We start from the raw sequence: 24,125 nt of genomic DNA, 5'->3' as shown, positions 1-24,125 counted from the left end.
TGCTGCGGAGCAACTAAACCCACGTGCCACAACTACTGAGCCTGTGCTCTAGAGCCCGTAAGCCACAACTATTGAGCCTACGTGCCACAGCTACTGAAGCCCGCATACCTAGAGCCTGTGCTCCGCAACAAGAGAAGCCAGCGCAATGAGAAGCCCACACACCACAATGAAGAGTAGCCACCGCTCTCCACAACTAGAGAAAGCCCACGGACAGCAACGAAGACCCAATGCAGCCAAAAATAATTTTAAAAAAAAGTTATTCAAGTATAGTTGATTTACAATGTTGTGTTATTTCTCTACAGCAAAGTGATTCAGTTATACATATATATACATTTTTTTCATATTCTTTTCCATTATGGTTTATCACAGGATGTTGAATATAGTTCCCCATTCTGTACAGTAGGACCTTGTTGTTTATCGCTTTGACTTCTGAACTGACTTCTTTATACAGCTAATGTTGATTAACCAATCCTCGAGGTTTTCATTTTCTTTAAACTCTGCCATGACTATTTATACCCTCCATGCCTGGGTCCAATACATCTTTTTCCCCTGTTTCCTCTGTGAGCATATTTTTATTCCGTTCCAGCAAATATGTATTAATTTTTTACAAATGAGAGGAATTTATCAGGAGGGTAGAAGGTTTCTCTTGGAACCTAAGGAAGGGATATGAAACTTGACTTTAGAAGACTAAGGGAAACAGAAAACTGGAAACAGTAAGTGTTTATGGAGGACCAGCTACCACGTGCCAGGCAGTGTTCACGATTCTGGAGCATGAAGTCCGTGTGTACAAGTGAGTAGAGAGTGACGGTTGTCATACCCCTGTCGGAAAAAGGCAGATGTCTGGGGCAAGAACGTTCTGGTTGGAGGCAACAGCAAGTTCAAATGCCCTAAAACTAGAGGCCGCTTGTCACCTCCCCACGTCCACCGTCTCTCATCTTTACTTCTCTCTTTTTACATTTATAGACACACGTTTTTATATTGGACTCCACAAGAAATGGAGCCAGACTGCAACTCCACTGGTGTTGGTAAAAAGATAGGACTAAGATGGGTAAGAGACTGTGAAATGGAGTCAGAAGGTACTTTCTCTCGGTCACCTCTGGGGCTAGGTAGCTTTTTACACATCTTGGCCTTCACTCCAGCACTGGGTAGGTTTAATGAATGAGATTATTTGACTGCAAATCAAAGATGCCAAAGTTAGCTGCATGCGAGAGCTTGCTTAAAAAGTCTTCTGAAGAACTAGAAAGTATTGTAGTTTGACTTCCTAATCAAAGGTAATTCACAACATTTCATAGTTGAAGTTGTGTACTCCACCCTTAGCCCTCGTACTGAATGGTATTTCAGTATGTAAAGGTGGCCATCGCCCGAAGCTGGGAGCAGCCCATTGGATTCCAGTACCAAGTGAGAAGACGCACTTCCAGGGCTTTGTGGTTCTTATTTTTCCGTATTAAAATGACTGCTGGATGAATAAAGAAGATGTGGTACATATATACAGTGGAATACTACTCAGCCATAAACAGAATGAAATAATGCCATTTGCAGCAACAAGGATGCAACTAGAGATTATTATACTAAGTGAAGTAAGTCAGAAAGAGAAAGACAAATACCATATGATATCATTTATATGTAGAATCTAAAATATGGCACAGATGAACTTATCTACAAATCAGAAACAGACTCACAGACATAGACTAGACTTTGGTTGCCAAGAGGGAGGCAGGGGTGGGAGTTGAGGATGAGTAGATACAAACTATTATATATAATATGGATGAACAACAAGGTCCCACTGTATAGCACAGGGAACTATATTCAGTATCCTGTGGTAAACCATCATGGAAAACAATATTTTAAAAAATTTATATATCTATAACTGAATCACTTTGCCGTACTGCAGAAATGAATGCAACATTGTAAATCAACTAGACTTGGTTAAAATAAATTTAAAAAGTGAAATAAAATAAAATGAGTGCTGGGATCTACCTTGACCCTCCTGCAGCCTGTTGACAACCAAACATCATCATGTAAATGCTGCTTTCTCGTCTCAACAGCGTGAGTGGGACTGACAGGGCTGGGAGGGCTATTGACTTCTCACTCATAGCATCATACAGATCGCAGCTACTTACCTCCCCAGAGCCCTTCATGCTGTTTACTGCAAACAACAGTCAGGTCATGACAGCCACAGGTACCGCCCAGGAAGGCCAGAGACCACCTCACTTTCTCATCTAGCTGCACTGTGAGAAAACAAGCCAAGTTGCCCAGTTTAAGGGCAGATTCTCAGATTTTGTTTCAGATTTCCTACACTTTGTTGTCCTTTCTTGAAGGCTTAACAATGCTTGAAACTTGTTTCTTTTTTGTTTCACTTCCTCTGCTTGAACAACATGTAGGGGGAGGTTTAAAAGTGGGCGGTGTTATCTTAGAAACCAAACTGAATCTCAGCCGTGCTTTTTGCTCTTCTTATGCCAGTGAGTCAAGGGTCGTTTGGCTGCTCCTAATCCATTAAAATTACCCCCTACACACAAGTTCTAGAATTGGGTCCCTGTTAACATGATGCTGAGACTAGGAGTGCTTTTTACTTTCATTTCCTTAAAATTGACTGTATTTCTTTTCCTTCATTTGCATTTTGGGGAGAATCAGCCTTAAATAGATGGCATCGTGGTAGGAGCTTGATTTTGAATTTTGGCCTTTAACTCAGCCAGCATTTATGGACCCCCTAGTATGTGGCTGACCTGGGCTGAGGCTGTCTGTCCTGGAACAAGAGAGGTGACAGTCTTGCCCTCATGAAGCTGCCAGCCTCTGCCTGCCAGCCTCAGCTAGTTATTTAAACACTACCCTGTTCTGTAAATGGGAACAGTCATACCAATCTTTCATTAACTGTTTGTCACACGTAATCAAGGCATTGAGCAAGCAAAAGGCTGTTTTTGTATAACCATACCTGTTATTAATGGTTGTCATTCAAGCTGATCCCAGAGAATGGGTCCAGGGTAACCACAGATGTTTCTAATGCTGAAGGTTGTTGTTTGAAACTTTACAGTTAAAGTGTCTGTTCTAAATCAGAATTTCCTCCACATCCCCTGTAAAGTTAGAGGAAATGCCTATAGGGGCTGAATGGAAAGTGATCCTCTGTCACCTGATAGCATTTTCCTCCCTTCCAACCTTATGATGCACGAATGACACTGTAGTTTTGTTCTTGGAAGACTGGTCAGCTGCCCTGATCAGGTTTAAGTCTGTGCACATGAAGGGGGGATGTGGTCCTTCATCAGCATGCTGAGAAGTGGCACAGAGTGGATTTCTTCATTAGCAGAGGAAACAAAACAAAATGATAGTCTTGAAGCCATTTTTCTTATATAAACGGAATCGTGGCATCTCATGCTATTTAAGTAGGGGGTGCCAGGTCAGTGCTGGGACATGTTTGAATTACTCAGCTTTCATAACTTTGGGGGTGGAATTGTGAATATTTTCCAAAATGCAAAGGACCTTAAAAATCATCGTGTTCGACCCAGTATTTGACTGGCAGAGGAGGGGCTAACTGCCCTGGAGCCTGGAGCCAGCTGACTGTCATCTAGAGCTTTCTCCACTCCCAGCCTGGACAGTTCTCCAGTATGACTCAGAGAGCAGTAGCCCCTCATTAATTTTTTTTTTTTTTTTTTTTCTTTTCGGTACGCGGGCCTGTCACTGTTGTGGCCTCTCCCATTGCGGAGCACAGGCTCCGGACGTGCAGGCTCAGCGGCCATGGCTCACGGGCCTAGCTGCTCCGGGCATGTGGGATCTTCCCGGACCGGGGCACGAACCCGTATCCCTTGCATCGGCAGGCGGACTCTCAACCACTGCGCCACCAGGGAAGCCCCCTCATTAATTTTTACGAGACTAAATGGCCTCAAGGAGAAGAGATTAAGGACTGTTGCTTTCCATACATCTGAATGGCATTCCTTCTTAACTAGACACTTAAAAATCTAGTAAAGTTGCTGCCGGTGTCCTCCAGTTTTCTGGTCAGCTGTGAATCTAAGTGTCTTGGTTTTGTTTCCTTTCTTTCTTTCTCAAAGAAAGCCAAACATAAGCTTATTTCAACATGTTAGAATTCCAGAGTCTTAAGGCACCTCCTTGCCTCCCCGTCTCTGAGTGTCAAAACTCACTAATTTTATCAGCACGTTGTCAGGTAACATACTAGGTGTCACAAAGCCAAAGCAGATCAGCTCTGTCCTGTTGCATGTTGTGCAAGGGTCAGCAGAGGATTGGAAAACTGAACTTGATCTTCAACTTACTGCCTATTGGCAAGACCTAAGCTGGTTATGAACAATATTTTAAAACCAGGTTATTTGGTTCTAGAAGGGTTGTTTAAAGACCCTAAGCACTCCTGGGAACTTTACAGTAACAATGACTGATTTCATTCTATCTCTTTGAAAACTTTGGATCATTGCAGTAACAGAAGTTATTATATTTCAGTTTGTCTGTTTACTCAAATGTCCTGAAAGATTTCTTAGAAATCATCAAACTGCTGCATTCTATTGATAAGTGGGAATAGATTTACCAGACTCTTAATTGTCATGTCGTTGGCATGCCTTTCCTGTAATTTTCTTTTGGGAGAGAGAGCATTGCCTGCCCTGTTCCTTTTCTCTCCAGGGAGTGTTGTGTGGCACTTTTTACCGTCTAGACAGTTTTCACATGTACGTCAAGCATGTTTTCTCTTTGTCTTGACCCTAAAAAGTACCATTTCATAGATCAAGAAACAGAGGTTACGAGAAGTTAAGTGGCTGCCCCCAAACCTGAACTCACACTTGAGTCTTTGACTTGAGAACTCTTGGACTTTATTAACCTGCCCTTATTATGGATGTATCCTAAAATAAAATAAGTGAAGTAATTGCAGAGAACCAAAGCTGTTTTCTAAGAAACATTCTGCTCTCCCACCCCTACCTGCCCCTCAACTCCAGCTGGCCACACTCAGTCTTTGCCTTCAGCTGGAATGTGAGTGTACAGCTCTGCTCTTAAACCTCTAGGGGAATCTCTATTTTCTTGTTCATATCAGGAGGGATGAGGGCTTACATATGACCTGGTGGCTTTGTCTCTCCTTGGCTGTCTCTCGTTGACGTTCCATAAGTTATTTCACCTCTTTGACCCTTAATCATCTATAAAATGATGATGACAAAATTACATGGCATTTGTGATGAGTAAATGAACTAATCATTACAGCACTTAGCACTGGACTAAGCATTTGGTTTTGCATCCAATAAATGGTGATAATAGAGATTATCATTGTGGTTGTTATTATCATTTATCCCACACAGATCTGATTTCTAAAGTAGAAAATTTTCCTTTTCCTTGAACTGAAATGTGAGTATCCACATTAGAGAATAAAATGCATATTGGAAAATATCCATATTAGAGAGTTAATCATGAATTTTTACATTTCTGTGAAACCTCTAATATGGGAAGAGAGAATTGAATGGACATGTTAAATACTCACTAATGGTACGCTCAGGTGGCCAAAGGGGCAGGGGGTAGGAGACCCAGAGGAGCGGCGGGGATGAGGCCGACTCAGGGAGGGGGCACCGCCCCTCTCCGCCAGATATGGTTGTCATGGGATGATGTTGCCCACTTGCCCAGTCTTTGTATTTTCTTAAGTGGAGTTGGAAATCCAGCTTTTCCTGTGACATCGCCTCATTTTCAAACTTGGTTCACATTTGAAAAAGAAGAGAAGTTAAGCCAAACGATACATCTGGGGGCTGTCCGCGCCCACCACCCCCGCGTAGCGATCTTGGCTGGGCTGCAGCATCTCCCAGCCTGGTCCAGCCCCAGGCTTCTTCGTTGCCAGGAACCAAGCCTCTGAGACTCACCATCTGAAGGAGTGTCTCTCCCGGGTGCAGTAGTGTTTCAGCCCTTTTCCAGATCACAAATATGGGAATCATCTGCTTTGACTGATGTTTTCACATACTTCATAAAACTGTAATTGAAAAACCTTTCTGGCACTGGGCCTGCATCAGGACACTGCAGCCCATTTTGGAAGAGAGGTAGGGAAAAACCACCACAGAAATTTAGAAATGTAAAGCTGGATCTCACAGGAGATTGATATTCTGACCAAATTCCTTGCTCAGTTGAAGCAAATGGCTCAACCCAGATGCCTATTTTTCTGATTCTCAAATAGTTGCTACCTTTTAAAAAATCCCTGCTTACCGGATTTTGTATTAGTTCTGACATTTTGCATTCAGTTGCCTCAGCATTTTGAGTTAAAGTATTGTTTAATTCCTAAATAAATAACTTAATGGAAAAGCATATGTTTGGGTAAACCGTTTCCAAAGTTCTTTTGCTAAAAATCATTTTTGTGCAAGTTTTTTATTTCCTGTAGGATCATAAGCATCTTGAAAAAAGAACCATGCCCTATTCTGTCCAACCTTTCCATAAAGGGTTAATTTGAAGGCTCTTCCAGAGCAGATAAATAATGCATGTTTGTTTATGTTGGCTAATATTTCTGGTAAGTAACATGATTTTAGCTGAATTGGAATGCGATAACGCTCCATAAATCTTGTGCTCATTATCTTGCCTCTATCAGACTATTTACCAATGGTGTTTTGACTGTCACTAAGAGAGTTAGTTAATCATCTTTTATTTTCAATAATCTCTGGGTTATTTTCCTTGTTGCTACAGTCCACCATCCAAGTCATATCAACTGAGGGAGAATTGTTTTCTCAGTTTCTATTACTTTATGTAAAGGGCCAATTTTAAAGCCCTTCCTAGCAGGAAAGTTATGATTTTGACAGACTGTGAATTAGCACCACAGTCTAATCTTCACTTGATGAACTATCCTATGTGCATTGATATGGCTTCATTTTTTCAACTTGTTTCCTCTTTTCCTCAGCCCCAGCCCTGCATGCTCTTGGGTTTTGGCTCATTTCAAAAACTCTATACAGTTAGGATTTGCCAGATAAATGCACTGTTAAAATCAGCTTTCTCAATGATAAACTAAAATTGGCAAGTATGGATGGTGGTATTTGTTGCAGACTGCTCACCTCTGTCCAGCTGTCAGAAGGGTGTTTTATCCATGAGATCCCTGTTAAAGATGAAGGATCTCTATTAAAGTTGAGAGTGCTAAACGTGTTTCAACTCTTTGAGCAGGGCAGAAGTGCCTGTATTCTGAAATACTGCCTCTGGCAACAATATAGATATTTCCATCTGCAAGAATCATTTTAAATGTTTGGGTTTTGTCACCTGATATGTGACCTGATTCTGGGACATATACCAAAAAAAAAAAAGCAAATTCAACAACTTGTTTGAGAACTCAAACGGCATTTCATTCCTTAGTGATCCAAGAAATTCAGGGATAAGTAAGAAAACAGAGCATGCCTATTTGGGAGCTATTTGGAATTAGAGGGGCCAGGGAGTGTTAAGTAGGGAAGATGCAGGTGAAACTCCTGCTCAGTTATTTTATGTTTGTCACTGGAAAAAGCAATTATTTTTCCATTTAATTACAGCTTGTTTTATACTATATATAACTCCTTTAATATTTCCTTGTAAATCAAAATTTAAAAATCCTAGTTCAAAGTCACAATCAAGGGACTTCCCTGGTGGCGCAGTGCTTAAGAATCCGCCTGCCGATGCAGGGAACACGGGTTCGAGCCCTGGTCCGGGAAGATCCCACACGCCACGGAGCAACTCAGCCCGTGTGCCACAACTACTAAGCCTGTACTCAAGAGCCCGCAAGCCACAACTACTGAGCCTGCGTGCCTTAACTACTGAAGCCCATGTGCCTAGAGCCCGTGCTCCACAGCAAGAGAAGCCGCTGCAATGAGAAGCCCGCACACTGCAACTAAGAGTAGCCCCCGCTCGCCGCAACTAGAGAAGGCCCGTGCGCAGCAACGAAGACCCAACACAGTCAAAAATAAAAATAAATAAATAAATTTCAAAAAAAGGAACAATCAAGTTTTCCATTTAAAGTACTGTATTGAATTAATCCCTTTGAAACATCCCTTAATTCCTTAATTTGCTACAAATTTATGTTTATACAGTTCTTCTTAAAACCATCCATAGTGAACTGTTAAACTTATGAGCCAAAAAGGCTAAAAAAAAGAAACCCTCAAAGCTAAGTTCCCTCAGTTGAACAAGTCAAAGAGGGTGAGGAATTATACACATAAATGCACACACACACTCTCACACTCACACACACACACACCTCTGCCTCCTTTCCAGGTCATTCACAGTTACCTACATAACAGTGAATTTAGGCTGGAGTTTTATTAAGAGGGTCTACAACTGTCCAGATTCAGTGGTTTATTCACCAGCCCTTGACCTTTAAGTTTTTAAACCAGGCATTGAGTTTCTTCAGTTCGTTTTGAGAAGGGAGTAGTCCTATTATGAGATTAGATAGACAAAACTGGATTCTGTTCTTGCCTTTTGTGCTCCTGCTGGGACGTTTTTTATGCCTCGTCTACCTTCTTGCCTGTTCTAAATCCAGCTTTGGCCAAGCCATGCTGTGACCTGCGTACACACCTCAGACATCGTGTACCTCACCTTCTGTCCATCTGTAAAACAGAGGATGTGTGTTTGTTGGATAATTCGCTGTCTTCAGAGATCCGGCCCCTAGATTGTTTAGATCCCCCATCCTGCTCAACCTCTCCTGGTCTGTGCTCTGTTCCAATCAAATGCCTTTCTGTCCTCTTGTGCCTCTCAAAACCAGACTCTGGCCTCCCAGTTACCTTAGTGGTGGTTTCTCCAGTACTGATCCTGGTTCCCAGAGACTTTGGGGGACTGTCATTGGAGAAAAGCCCCTCCTTTCCTGCTTTCCATATACTTATAATTATTTAAGGGATGAGGGTTGAAATACAATTTAAAAACTAATAAGGTATCGCCTTGTATTAGAAGTTCCAAGTATGCGATAGAAGTTCAGAGAGGGGAAATCTTCCTAAACTATCTTTGACTTAATGACGAGGGTTTTTTTTTGTTTTATTTGTTTGTATTTAGCAGTTGGCCAATTTATTTGACTCGCTGGGGAATGGCTTTCTTTCATGACGAGTCATGAAGGGTCCTGTGGGTTGTTTGACTGGCTGCTTTGTTCTGGGTGGGATGGCACGTGTGACAGGCCAGTAGACTGGTCCCACCGGGTCTCGGGGGCCATGGGTGTCTGTTGTCAGCATCGCAGACCATGGCGGCTGGCTGCCAGATGGTTGCCTCTGTGTCTGACTCGGAAATGCCAACTGCAATTAAAAACCGTCTTGCCGAGAACAAGTCTTTCCATTGTGGCCCATATGGTGATCAGAGGCTCTGGGTCCACGATCGTTTACAAGGCCAGGAGCAAGAGAAGAGCAGATGGAAAGAACTGTAAGAGGAGACCATGCCTGGAAAAATGGTGAGGAGGAATCGGTATTCGATTTTGCTAGATCCAGAATGAGTGGAGAAAGGGAAATCATGGCCACCCACAAACTGGGTTCTCTGCAAACTTCCTGCCCAAAGTATGGACAGGCAGCATCAGCATCAGCTGAGGACAGAGTCGCTGTCCCACCCTGGATGGTACCTGCGAGTGCCTGGCGAGGCTCTAGTGCCCTGTTCTTTCATCCAACACGAATCTGGGGGTTGCTGTGAAGGTAGATGATTGACGGCTACAATCAGTTGACTTTCTGGAAAGTAGATTACCCTCAATAATGCGAATGGGCCTCCTCCAATCAGTTGGAAGGTCTTACAGGCAAGAACTGAGGTTTCCTGGAGAAGGAATTCTGCCTTAAACCTGCAGCACTGATTCCTGCCTGAGTTTCCAGCTTGCCGGCCTGCACTAGAAATTCCAGACTTGCCTGCCCCACCATTGCATGAGCCAGTACACTCCATACACATACCCCAGTGGGTTTAACATATTCCCAAGGGATCTGTGTGCTTGTTAATATCTGAGGAGCACTGCTCTGAGTCACAGTGAGTTTTGTTTGCCGGTTGCCGTGGATTATTCTTTGAGATGCTGCACTTGGTTATATCAATTTCAATGATCCTGCCATGAAATTTATAGCACAAAGCAAGACATCCACAGGTGTTTGTGGAATAAATGAATTCCTAAATGCCCCCAAAACATGCCATAAAACAACAGTGGATAGATGCAGGAATTCAAAGATACGTGAATGCATTTCTGCCAAAGTGTTTGGGATTATATGTGGAATTTTGAGGCTTTACCTAATAGTTCAGCTAATAGTAGACACCATTCCAAAGTTATGGAGTAACAATTTGTATGAAAAATTCCTAATATTTATCTGGGATAATCTAACCTTTATTAGGCTGCTCATCTATGACCTTCAAAGACAGTAGTACTATTCCAGAAATGGACATAGCTAAGCATTTACTTAGTTCTTATTCTCAAGACTCGGAACCTCTGTCTCTAGGTAGTGAGTTTGGGGAAAATGTGCCCTAAAATGAGGAAGGCAGTGTGATCTTGACTGAAGGTCTTGCTTTTACTCACGGGTCTGTTTGAAGAGAAGTGACATGTGATGGGCCATGTGATACTGTCATATGCTGGAGGAGGCCGTCCTCATTCACTTCCTTTACTGGATGGCTTTCCAGGTGAGTGATCTTCTCATTCTGGAGAACATTACGAACAGCTCATTTGCCTGTTATAGGTAGAAAATTCACTGAGGATAGTCAGTTGCTCACAGAGCGTCTCTAGGCAGGAAAATACACCATAATATGAGATCATCTTAACTGAAGACACTTAGGAGAGTAATTTTCCAACCTGCGTTGGAAGGAATTTTGAAGTTGTTTGGGGTTGGCTATAGGGTTCATTAGGTGGTGTTTGTTATGCTGTTGTTTAGAGAAATATCTTTGTACCTGGCTACTTACGTGCATGCACTAACTCTTCATTCCTTTGGCTTCACAAAAATATGTATTAAGCATACGATGTTGTTTGCTAACAGTAGCTTTTTCTGTGGACTGGAGTGCACAAGAGCCAGTTGTAAGTGGAGTGAATCACCATCCCCCCCACGTCCTGCCCCACTGGCTCTGCCCCCCACTCTGATTAGCCTTGAACTATCCAGCATGTTCTCAGTGACCTGCGAGGACTCCAGGGCGGGCCTCAGATTCTTCACCTGGGGCTATGGGCTTTCAGAGAATCTGTGAACCAGCCTCTGAAACCATGAGCAAAAGCTTGTATGCATTTCTCGCTGTCCTCTTGCCCCAAAGTGAGGACTTAAAGCCTTTATCAAGATTAGGTGACCCCCAGTAAAGGTGAAGGGAGCCATGCTCCTGCACTTATCTCTCTATCCCACCACTGCACTTGTTCACAAAGGACAACACTGGCCTTAAGCGGAGCCTGGACGCTATTTGTTGGTGGAATCATCCAGATCAGGAGCCTCCTGGGTCCGCTAGTATGGAGTTCCTGGTGGGGGTGGGGGCATGGCAGTGACTATGCCCTGTGTCAAGGCTTTCGAACTTTTCCAATTCAAAAAAAAGCTGGTCAAGCTAAAAAGTCTGCTCACCTTAGCAGTGGTAGCTTTTACTGTAACAAAGGGAAAAATGGGGCCCCCTCGCTGGGTACTCAGGAGGCTCTATGTGATAACTTAGCACCTTGACTAGCACATAGTAGGTGCTTAATATGGACAAGTTCTGTAGTATACCTCCCCCTCCCTCCACATGCCTGTGCCTCCAAGTGTGAGTCAAGTTGTCCTTTTGCCTTTTCCCCAGAATTCAGCCATGAGATTTCTCTTTTTTGGCCTCTCCATCTGGCAGCAGGGCTGTGCATCTGCCTGTCTCCCAGCCCCCTGAGCCCTGCAGCCTACTGGCCCCTCTTTCTTCTTCTTTCTCTCTTCTTTCTTTTTTTTGATGACCCTTTTTTTGTCTCTTCCCTGTGGATTGTGTTTTGCAGGCATCAGATCTAAAGCACTTATACTTGTCAACACATCTGTGGTTGCCGCTGCAGCTCCCAGCACCAGAGTCACATCTGGTTTTTTTCTCTCCCATCACTCCTGACTCTGCCACTTTTGTCACACTTCTTAGCTTTTGTTAGAGAAGGATCTGCCGGCCCAGGGAAGGACTCCTTTCCATCAGCAGTGTGTCACAGTGCTAATCACGTGGCTTTAGGTGTGTGTTTTTCCCAAGGAAACATCTTCCAGCTTTATTGAGGGGCTACCCCACCACTGTCACATACATTATATATGTGTTTGTGTGTTGGAGGCAGGGAGGGTATTTTTGTGCTGATTTGTTTTGTGCCAGTTATGTCGTTTCCAACTAATTCCGGGTCAGGGTCTCAGCCTTGGTTGCACGCGAGAATCGAGAATTGTCTGAGCAGCTTCTAAAAGACCTGGTGCCCAGGCCACTCTCCAGAATAATTAAATCAGCATGTCTGGGGGGTGGGGCTGCTTCATGAGTTTTTAAAGCGCCCTAAGTGATGAATTCCAACATGGCCCCAAAGTTGATAACCACTAATAGAGGCTAAAATACTAAAATGCTGGAAGGCTGAATTCCAAGTCTTGGAGGCTTGATTTTATATTTAAAAACAGCAACTTTCTAACCAGCAAATAGATGTTAGTCTGAAACTACTCTATTAAAAAAATCAAATAAACAGAACATGGCCTAGTTTTTTTTTGTTTTGTTTTGCCTTGCCCATGTCTTGTAGGGAAGCCTGAAGGGTTAAATTAGCTGTTTCACAGATGGATCCAAATCTAACCATTGTAGAAAATATATATATATTCATTGTTGTCTTAGTCCCAAATGGAACACAAGATTCAGAGAGCATTGTGGCCTGTATTTTTAGCTAAGCTTAGTTAGAGCTCTTGGTTTGGGAGACATTGAGAATTTCAAAATAGTTTGTTACCTAAAAATACACTTCCTGAAATGAACTTGAGGCCTGAGAGGGATGAATGGGTTTATTTTTTTGCTTCTATATTTAATGTACCACAAGAGAGCAAATCTTAAATTTATATAGGTTTATATTTTTAGAGACCCAGGAAACAGGTGCTATGCCCAAGCGACAAAGACGTCTGCGTGGCAAAGTGTCAGTGACAGAAACTAGAATTCACGGGCAGGGAGCGGCCATGGGAGGTCTTGGAAGCTGTGCATCGGGACTTAGGCTGGAGCATCCTTAACACAGGAGAGGACAAGGAGGATTTGCTCAGGCCTTTCCAATGGTGACCCTGGGAGAAGCACCCTCCTGCTTCCTGATGGAGTCTGGTCTAGTGCCCCCTGCTGTCTGGGTGCTTAATCTTTCCTAGTCTAGCAAAGAAGTGTCTTTGAGTTCACGTTTGTTGACAGTAGCCTGGTCTCACTCTCCAAACTCATGCCTTTAGTTAGCACCATTGCCAATGGAAAAGGATCTCATTGAGGGAAAAAAAGAGGGAAGGGATGTTATACCTTTTTAGCGCCTCTCAGCATGCAGATATGTGTTGCCAAGGACAGTTTGTCTTCAGTGTGTTACTGGTGAATGTGAGTGAATATCGCGTGTATCATCACACTCCCCCAAGGGGAGTGTCCCTTCTCACCTGGCGCCAAGGCCAGATGTGAACTTCTTGTGTTCATTCCTTCGTGTATTAGCTAATCACCATTGATTCAGTACGCTTGTTTGGATGTCTTCTATGTGACAGCCCCTTTTCTTGGCCCTGGGGAAGCAGTGTGGAAACAAGGCAGAGAAGGCCTCATGGAGCTTGCATTTTGGTGGATGGAACAGAAGCCAGCGAGTGATGGAGATTGTGCAGAAGATCAAACAAAACCCTACGTTGGTTCCTTGTAGGCTGCTGCTTTAGGATGAAGAGGTGACATTTAACCGGAGATCAGGAAGGTGACAAGAAGGCAGGCAAAGGGCACAGCAAGGGAAAGGCCTGAGGAAGGCAGGAGCTTGGCTTCTTCCAGGAAAGGCCCGTGTGTCTTAAAAGGTAGTGAGTGAAGAATATGAGGGCGGCTGGTGGCGGTGGGAGGGATGAGGTCAGAGAGGTTGCCGACAGCAGACCCTTGAGATGGAGCTTGCTGGCACTCACCTGTGGGACTCCAGGCCTCACCTGTGTGTGTGTGTCTAGGAGACACACTTTATCAACTGAGTTGGCTCAAGGCAACAGGAAGCAGTCAGAGCCAGGCTCTTGCAAACAAGGCCCGGATAGCTCTGTCGGGTGTAGGTCGGGAAAGCGATGGCAAAGTCCCACCTCACCCCCAGGGTCTCCTCCGAGCTGGCCGACCCCCTTTCCCCACGTCACAGCTCTGCTCCTCGGAACCCCTCTCTGCCCATGAGGTGGTGACTCTCGTCTGGCTCCCACGTCTTCCATGCCTCTCTTTATTTTCGGTTGCCCTGCCCTGGTCTGTTTTCGTGTCCATCCGCCAGCTAAACTATAATTTCCTTAAGGGTGCGTTCACCAGCACCCAGCACCATGCAGTGGGGCGACGCAAGCTGTCTCTGGATTGAATGAGGAGGGTTTTGTAGAAAGAGTGCCTTATGACGCTCACTGACAAAGGAAGGAAGTTACCAAATCTCTTCCATCCCAACCATCTCCACCCTGCCCTGGCTTTCATTACAAAATTCTCATCTGACATGGAGGCATTATGTGGCCTTTCTCCACATTCATTCTTCTGACACCAGGTTCATTTGAAATTGCATCGTATCAGGAATCCACTGGCAGCTGATTATGTTGGTTAATCACGTAAGGCATCTCTTTTCCCTCCCAGTTAACAGTGACGTGATGGTCACTGACGACAATGGTGCTGTCAAGTTGCCGCAGTTGTGTAAATTCTGTGATGTGAGATTGTCCACCTGTGACAGCCAGAAGTCCTGCTGGAGCAACTGCAGCATCACGGCCATCTGTGAGAAGCCGCAAGAGGTCTGCGTGGCTGTCTGGTAAGGTTGCCCTGTAACACCTTTCTTTCCCCTTTTATAAGCAGTGTGCATTCGTGGTATGTAGTCATGTGTCTCCATGCCCGAAACATCGACATCTGTCCCATTCCCTTCCCTTTAGACCATCTCTTCTTCAGTCGTTCAGTGTAATTTCTAGAGATGCTCTATACATTTTCAAATACACACATGCACCTTTACTATTTATAAGTCCGGAAACCATTCCTTGTGTCAAGGAGAGGGATTTGCCACTTACTAGTCATTTAATTGAGACCCCGTGGGTTCCCCGTAGTGATGCCAGGAGCTTTGTTCTTCCGACACAAACTCAGTCCTGTTTCTTGGAGATGAAAGGTGGGCTCTTGCAAGAGGGACGCACTTGTCAAAAATGGGGGAAGCGACTCAGCATCAGGAGACAACCTGTTCCTTAGTCAGAAGCCTTGGCCAGTGCCTCACACCACTGCTGGGCCAAATACTGCGTCTTCCTCTGGGAGCAGGACCACATCTTCCTCTTGGATCAGATTCCCTTCTCTCCCTCGCTCTCTCCACCCCTCCCTCCCCTCCCCCTCCCCCTCCCTCCCCCATTCCCCTCTCCCTACCCCCTCCCTTTTCCCCTCCCTCCCTCCCTCATTCTCCCATCTTGCCAGGCATGCACGCGCACACACACACACACACACACACACACACACACAGACACACACACACACACACAGTGGGTGCTCATGAATCATTTGATTAACTTACAGTTATGAATTGGGAGTATAAGCCAGAGATTAAAAAAAAATAGAGATCATTAAGAGAGTCCTTATTTTATAAAAAACTACACACTCATTAATGAAATACAACATTTTGAAGCCTTATTCTGATGGTTTCAATTTATCAGCTATTTTTTTAAATACCCTCTGTGTCTCCTGGCCATTTGCAAATGAGAATGTAAACCCAGATATCTTGCCCACTCCTTTTGGAAGGAGTCTTTTGAGAATTTCTCCAGACCGTGTGTACTCAGCATTGATGATAAATCTGAAACCCTGGCACATTTCCCTACGTACCAGGACATGAATTAGGTTCTTAAGAACTAAAGGAATGTTAACAGCAAAGATCTGTCACGGCAGCTTGCCATACCTGCCAGCTGCACTTGTGTCCAGCTCTGAGTGGTGCTTTTGAAAAAGGGATTTTGACAGAGATGGTGTGCAGAGGAGAGGCACGAGTGTGATTAGAGGTTCAGAAGCGTGCCATCTGAGGGCTGGTGGGGGCAGTTAGCCACGGCTAGTCCAGTAAAGAGGACGTGGGCTCTGTTGAGAGATCTGAAGGGCTCTCAAGTGGAAAATATAGTAAACTTGTTGTGCAGAACTCTGCAGGACAGAAGGAGACCCACAGCATTTACAAGGGGACAGACAGACTTGTACTCAGGATCCGTTGAAACATTTTCTCAGTCGTGGTTTCCTGCCAGTGGGACAGGCTTCCTTCTCTGGAAGTGTCAGACCAAGTTCGAGAGGATGGAGGACCACTTGTCAGGTTTGGGGCAGGAAGCCTCAGACCCCAGACCAGGTGACCCCAGGCTCCTCTTCATTTCTGTTTTCTGCTGACTGTCTTTACTTAAATATCCACTGGAGGTGAGAACATACTTCTGCACCCAAACAGGCTCTTTTCATTAACGGTAGTTTCCCTACCCCAGTACAAGTCCAAGGGGTGGAGTGTGAATCACACATCCCTGGCATTGAAGCTTTGCTGTCTCAGAAGATGCGGGCATGTGGGGAAGCCTCTCTGTGCCCTCTGTGTCTCAGCCCTGAAGATTAAATACAGTGAACGTTATTTTTACCTTTCTGGGCAACGACACATTTGGATGTGGAGAGAGGGAGGTGCCAGGGATGCTGTCCTGCACCCCCGCCCATGCAGCACTGAGGCGCTTACCCTGGGCCTGAGGGATCACCCCAAGCCCTCCAGGGGTGCTCCTCCCCTCTGCTCGCCGAGCTGCTTCATTGGAGTCCGGCAGGTTCAGCCTCTCTGTACCAGCAGCCAGCATCCCAGGACTGGTTGGTGCAGGGGCCCAAACGCCTGACCGCTTTGCCTCAGCTTGGGACAGCTCTGATGGGCCATCCCAGCCCCCAGCTGCCCAGAGGTCAGCAGAAGCCTCATCGCCACCCCCCCTCCCCACTCTGTGCAGCCTTGCTCCCTTTGGTCCCTGCAGGGGAATCTCCCTAGAGCTCCTGCACAGAGATCCAGAGATCTCACAGCCTCAGAGTCTGTGTCCAGGGCACGCACACTCGGACACTAGGCTATCTTAGGAATAGCCCAGTGGGGGAATAAGACTCTGCTCTCTGTGGTGGTACTCTCCCATGATCAGTTTTAGTGTTCTTTTCATTCACTCGCTGATTCATTCATTTATTGAACTAATGCCAGTTGTGCACTCTTACCGTGTGAAATGCTTAAGTCCTTTTCAAGGATAGAAATATTTTAGAACCAAAATTAATTTCGTAACTGTGGTTCTTTTGTCGCAGATATTGACAACCTCTTCAGTAGCAGGACAAAGAAGTCTGTATTTATTTCACTGTATCTTCCCTTTCTGTGCTCCAGTGTATCCACAGATGTTTTGCACAGTGGGCCCTGCCTGTCCAGGAGACACTGTTACAGCACTGAGTGGAGGAAGCAGTTGAGGACCTTATGGAGCCTCAAGCACTGTGGTTGAGTTTCCTCCCTCTGATTCTAGTTCTATAGGCAGCGGTGGGTGGAAGGCAGGGGGCTCTGAAAGAGCTGCCCCAGGGCTGCAGAGCAGCTTTCCTTCATGGCTCACAGTTTCTTCCTTGTCCCATCCCGGGGCCTCTGGAGGCTTCACAAGGCAGGGATACCGTGCTTTTCCCTGGGATCCCGGAGGACTCAGCACGGCTTCATTTTGTTACCAAAACCAAACACAAACCCCCACCTACACAGGCGGGCACACAACTGTGGGGGCAGGGAGGGAGGTCCTTTTGTTTCATGGCCACTGTTTTTGCCAAGACCTTCCAATAGCTTGGGGGTTAAGGATAGGTAGGGGTTTTGGTTTTTTTTTTTTCAAAATTTATTACTTTTTAATTTTTTATACAATCTTTAAAGATTATGCTCCATTTGTAGTTATTAAAAAATATTGGCTATATTCCCATCCTTGAGCCTGTCTTATACCCAATAGTTGGTACCTCCCACTCTCCCCACCTCCCCACTGGTAACCACTAGTTTATTCTCTGTATCTGTGAGTCTGCTTCTGTTTCGTTACATTCACTAGTTGTATTTTTTAGATCCCACATATAAGTGATATTGTATAGTATTTGTCTTTCTCTGACTTATTTAACATAGCGTAATGCCCCCCAAGTCCATCCATGTTGATGCAAATGGCAAAATTTTGTTCTTTTTATGACTGAGTAATATTTAGCTAGATTCTGTCCAACAAACTAGAGATGCAACGCTAGCCTCACAGTGCGGTCAGGATGGAAGGTTTGGAGTCACCCCGAGGACCTAGCGATCTCCTGTTTCCCCACGCCCTCCCTTTAATGATTTAATTAAGGCATAACGTGTAAAGTTCTCTGACAGGTTTGTCTCTAAGAAAGCCCTCATGTTATGATCCTAAGTGGGTTCTGAGATAAGCAAAGGAAAAACTGAAGTGCGTGGAAAAGCACAGGACATGACGGGACAACCTGTAAGTGACAGAGAGCAGGAGGCAGCGCTGCTGTTAGGAACAACGTCCTGATGGAGATACAGCCCAGACTGCTTCCCTGTGGGGTCACACTCACCCCCTCCTTCTCTGTACCCCAGGAGAAAGAATGATGAGAACATCACGCTGGAGACGGTCTGCCATGACCCCAAGATCGCCTACCATGGATTTGTCCTTGACGACGCTGCTTCTCCAGAGTGTGTTATGAAGGAAAAAAAGGGGTCTGGAGAGACTTTCTTCATGTGTTCCTGCAGCTCCGAAGAGTGCAACGACCACATCATCTTCTCTGAAGGTGAGTGTTCCTCTCGGGATGGTCTGCAGGCTCAGGGCACATCCCTTCCTGGCTGGTGCTGGAGGGTGGGCTCACACTGGGGATCAGGCCACCTTCACCTGCTGGAAAGAGGGGCTTAAGGGGTAGCAGGGTTGGCTCTGGTCTGTATCAGATCTGGCTTCCGGGGCCCATGTTATGATTTGTCACCGAGAAATAGTTTGTGTCACCCAGAGCAGTGGTTCTCAAAGCGCAGTGCCTGGAACAGCAGCAGTGGCATCACCTGAGAACTTGTTAGGAATATGCAGATTCCGGGGTACCACCCCTGACTGTGGAACCAGAAACTCTGGATGTGGGCCCAGGGTGATTCTGAGGCAGCTCAAGTTTGAGAACAACTGGTCCAGAGTTGGGAGGAGGCTGTATGATTCAGGAGGGAGACTTGGCTTTAACTCAAGTTGTTGTGTGGACATACTCCTGGGATTTGTCTAAAGCGGAAAGTACATTAACCTCAGTAATGATAGCCTGTTCGATGTGCACTTGTCTCTATCCATCATGCATCTTGTATTGGCCAAAAAGTTCGTTCAGGTTCTGTAACATCTTGCAGAAAAAGCCAAATGAACTTTTTGGCCAACCCAATATTATCCCTCCTTCCCTCCCCTCTCTCCCTACTCCCTCCCCTCTCTCCCTCCTACCTTCCCTCCCGTCTTCCATTTGCCCATCCATCCATCCACCCACTTTTCCATCTCTCCATCTGTCTATGCATCCATTCATCTTTCTGTCCATCTGTCCATCTCTCTGTTCATCAATCCATGTATCTGTCCATCTGTCCATCCATCCAAACACCTGTCCATCTGTCCATCCATCCACCATCCATCTTACATCTCTCTGTCCATCTATTTGTCCATCTGTCCAACCATTCACTGCACCCACTCATCCATCCTTCCATGCAAATAGTTGATCATACTATAAATATTACCAGGCAATATTTCTTTTCACCCACCCACTTTTACTTCTCTTCTAAACAAGACAGTATATGTAGATATATTGTACACCTTTGAATTGTTGTCCAGAATTGCATAATATGGCATATCTTCTATGAGTGACTTAACCATTCTTAACTTGTTCCCAAATAAGTTGGTAGCTTATTTTAGGTGTCTCCAGTTTTCCACTTAATGCTACCTTGACTGTCTTTGTAAAAACATCTTATACGTTTGTGCTAGTATTTCTGCAAGATAGATTTCTAGAAATGAAATTTCTGGATCAGAGGTATGCACATTTTAAATTTGGATAGCCACTATTAAATTGTTCTCCTCCCCCAGAATATATATAAGCATATGAATTTCCATCTACTTTCTCCAGCACTGGAGATTATAAGCCTTTTAATTTTTCCAGGCTGATGATGCAAATAATATTCTCTTGGTTTTAGGAATATAAATTCAGCATGGGGAAAGGTTATTTTAGCCCCAAATAGGTCCAATTCAATAAAAAATCCTTTTGGAACACAAGTGCTGGGTCGACACACTATCCCTGCTACTGTGTGTGTCCCAACTATGGAAAGTGAGGAGTCTCATGCTTTGTGTATGGTGCTCATGGGCATTGCAGACCCCCCTCTTGCTCTCCGTGTGTCCTTCAGCCAGTTTCCCTCCCTTCCTGTTCCACTCCCCACCTGTGCCAAGTTCTCAGTGTACAAAGGCAGGCATGTACGTCTTGTCAGCGCAACACTTTCCAAAATCACTCCCCTCTCCTGTTTTTCCGTCCTACAAGCACTCCATGTCTCTCATTTTCCTTATGTAATTTGAGTTAGGAGGGACACTGTAACTAGATTAAATCACACTAAAACATGGTAACCTTGATATCCTGGTTTACCATGTTAACCTTCCCCAAGTACTTCACCTTTAAAAACAAGGTCCAGGCTAAGCCAAAGGAATTAATCCCTATTAGTGGAATATCCAGACATATTTATTACCATCTATGAAACTTTTCTCTCCTTTTGCATACTGGCTTATCCACAGTGGAAGAATTTATTTCATTCAAAGGGCACAAAAGTTGATAAATGGCTTGCAAGTTGGATATATTTTATATATATGTATATTACTATAAGCTCTTAAGGTATTTATGACTTCAGTTTCCAGTGTATTTTCAACTCATGTGATAATCATGGGCCCACATTCATGTTTTCCCTCTTATTCATTATCAGACTGTTTGTTTCTTTATGAGGTGAGATAATCAGCATAAAGGTGGTTTCTCATTGTACAACTCAGGAAATCCAGCATTTGAGTGATTTCAGAGTCTTCTAAAATGCTCCAGGGAGTATGCTTAAAAATAACCTTCTCTCTTCTATTTGTTGTAGGGAGATATTTTCCTCCCCTACAACATCAGGTATTAGGAAGAACACTTTGGGGTCCATTTCTCTTATTGCCACCATCTCTTCTTTATATTAAGGAATGAAAACTTTTTTTTTAATTGAAGTATAATTGACTTACAATGTTGTGTTAATTACTGATGTACAGCAGAGTGACTCAGTTATGTACATATGTGTGTGTGTGTGTGTGTATATATATATATATATATTTTTTTAATATATTCTTTTCCATTGTGGTTTATCATGGGATTTTTAAAAAATTGGGATATAGTTCTTTTACAATGTTGTGTTAGTTTCTACTGTACAGCAAAGTGGAGTTCCCGTGCTATACAGCAGGTTCTTATTAGTTATCTATTTTATACATATTAGTTAGTATATATATGTCAATCCCAATCTCCCAATTCATCCCACCTCCACTTTCCCCCCTTGGTGTCCATATGTTTGTTCTCTACTTCTGTGTCTCTATTTCTGCCTTGCAAACAGGTTCATCTGTACCATTTTTATAGATTCCACATATATGTGTTAATATACGATATTTGTTTTTCTCTTTCTGACTTACTTCACTCTGTATGACAGTCCCTAGGTCCATCCACATCTCTACAAGTGACCCAGTTTCATTCCTTTTCATGGCTAATATTCCATTGTATATATCTACCACATCTTCTTTATCCATTCATCTGTTGATGGGCATTTAGGTTGCTTCTATGACCTGGCTATTGTAAATAGTGCTGCAATGAACATTGGAGTGCATATGTCTTTTTGAGTTATAGTTTTCTCTGGGTATATGCCCAGTAGTGGGATTGCTGGGTCTCATAGGATATTGAATATAGTTCTCTGTGCTATATAGTAGGACCTTGTTGTTTATGCATTCTATATATAAAAGCTTACATCTGCTAATTCCAACCTCCCAGTCGATCCCTTCCCCAACTCCCTCCCTCTTGGCAACCACCAGTCTGTTCTCTATGTCTGTGATTGTTTCTGTTTCATAGATAGGTTCATTTGTGTCATATTTTAGATTCCACATATAAGTGATATCATATGGTATTTGTCTTTTTCTGACTTACTTCATTTAGTATGATAATCTCTGGTTGAATCCATGTTGCTGCAAATGGCATTATTTCGTTCTTTTTTCTGGCTGAGTAATATTCCATTGTATCTGTTGATGGACATTTAGGTTGTTTCCATGTCTTGGCTATTGTGAATAGTGCTGCTGTGAACATAAGGGTGCATGTATCTTTTTTGAATTATAATTTTATCTGGATATATGCCCAGAAGTGGGATTGCTATATCACATGGTAATTCTATTTTTAGTTTTCTGAGGAAGCTCCATACTGTTTTCTAAACTGCACCAATTTACATTCCCACCAACAGTGTAGGAGGGTTTCCTTTTCTCCACACTCTCTTCAGCATTTGTTATTTGTAGACTTTTTAATGATGGGCATTCTGACTGGTGTGAGGTAGTACCTCATTGTAGTTTTGATTTGCAGTTCTCTAATAAGTAGCAATGTTGATCATCTTTTCGTGTGCCTGTTGGCCATCTGTATGTCTTCTTTGGAGAAATGTCTATTTAGGTCTTCTGCCCATTTTTCAGTTGGGTTGTTTTTTGTTGTTGTTGAGTTGTATGAGCTGTTTGTATATTTTGGAAATTAAGCCCTTGTCAGTCACATCATTTGCAAATATTTTCTCCCATTCTGTAGGTTGTCTTTTCATTTTGTTTATGGTTTCCTTTGCTGTGCAAAAGCTTGTAAGTTTGATTAGGTCCCATTTGTTTATTTTTGTTTTTATTTCTATTGCCTTGGGAGACTGACCTAAGAAAACATTGGTACAATTTATGTCAAAGAATTTTTTGCCTGTGATCTCTTCTAGGATTTTTATGGTGTCATGTCTTATGTTTCAGTCTTTAAACCATTTTGATTTTATTTTTGTGTATGGTGAGAGTGTGTGTTCTAACTTCATTGATTTACATGCAACTGTCTAACATTCTCAGCACTACTTGCTGAAGAGACTTTTTCCAGTTTTATATTCTGGCCTTCTTTGTCAAAGATTAATTGACTGTAGGTGTGTGGGGTTTTTTTTCTAGGCTTTCTATTCTGTTCCATTGATCTGTATGTCTCTTTTTGTGCCAGTACCATGCTGTTTTGATTACTGTAGCTTTGTAGCATTGTCTGAAGTCTGGGAGGGTTATGCCTCCTGCTTTGTTCTTTTTCTTCAGGATTGCTTTGGCAATTCTGGGTCTTTTATGGTTCCATATGGACTTTAGGATTATTTGTTTTAGTTCTGTGAAAAATGTCATGGGTAATTTGATAGGGATTACATTAAATCTGTAGATTGCTTTGTGTAGTATTGCCATTTTAACAATATTACTTTTTCCAATCCACGAGCATGGGTTATCTTTCCATTTCTTTGAATCATCTTCAGTTTCCTTTATTAATGTTTTATAGTTCTCAGCATATAAGTCTTTCACCTCCTTGATCAGGTTTATAAGGTGGGAAAACTCTTGAAGCAATTTTTATTTTTCTACTCCAAGTCAAATAAGATGGTGAACACAAAAGCTCTCTGGAGTGTTCTTTGTGGTATTTTTATTAGGACAGCACTCTGTTCTTGTTGATTTCTGATCTACAAACAATGGATAATGATTACTTACATCTTACATTTTTCTTAAATATGTGAGGGAAAAAAAGTTGAGCCACAAGATTTACTCTTTAAATGTAGATCTTTATTTTCAGTTCTACTATGAATGATAGCTGACATTCAGAGGGAATGTAGTTGCTGTGTTTGTTGCTAAGCCCCTTTGATGGCCTGGCCTCATTTAATCTCATAGCCACCCCATGAGGTAGGCACTGCTAGTATCCCCATCTTATGGATGAGAAAACCAAGCTCAGAGAACTGTAACACCTTGTCCAGGATCCCATGACTAGTGGGTGGCATAGCTAGGATTCATAATGGGCTGTGTATAAAATAAAACTTCTGTGAGGGTTTTTCCCCCTTCCTTCTCTTTTTTTTTTTTTTTTTTGCGGTACGCGGGCCTCTCACTGTTGTGCCCTCTCCCATTGCG

At 43.6% G+C, this 24,125-nt stretch overlaps 1 protein-coding gene across 3 annotated transcripts in view; it reads left to right on the top strand.

The window, feature by feature from the left end:
- The window catches only part of TGFBR2 (transforming growth factor beta receptor 2), a 101,020-nt gene that overhangs the window by 20,634 nt on the left and 56,261 nt on the right, over positions 1-24,125 (top strand). For all 3 annotated transcript variants that reach the window (XM_024116499.3, XM_028478436.2, XM_028478435.2), the window contains exons 2-3: positions 14,599-14,767; positions 18,542-18,732. In XM_024116499.3, coding sequence (XP_023972267.1) covers positions 14,599-14,767; positions 18,542-18,732 — 360 coding nt within the window. The remainder of the gene's footprint in view (positions 1-14,598; positions 14,768-18,541; positions 18,733-24,125) is intronic.

The sequence above is a fragment of the Physeter macrocephalus genome, chromosome 18, assembly GCF_002837175.3.
Source record: "Physeter macrocephalus isolate SW-GA chromosome 18, ASM283717v5, whole genome shotgun sequence".
Classification (NCBI taxonomy): Eukaryota; Metazoa; Chordata; class Mammalia; order Artiodactyla; family Physeteridae; genus Physeter; species Physeter macrocephalus.
The sequence above is the reverse complement of the archived record's forward strand: the minus strand, read 5'-3'. Positions and strand labels throughout refer to the sequence as shown.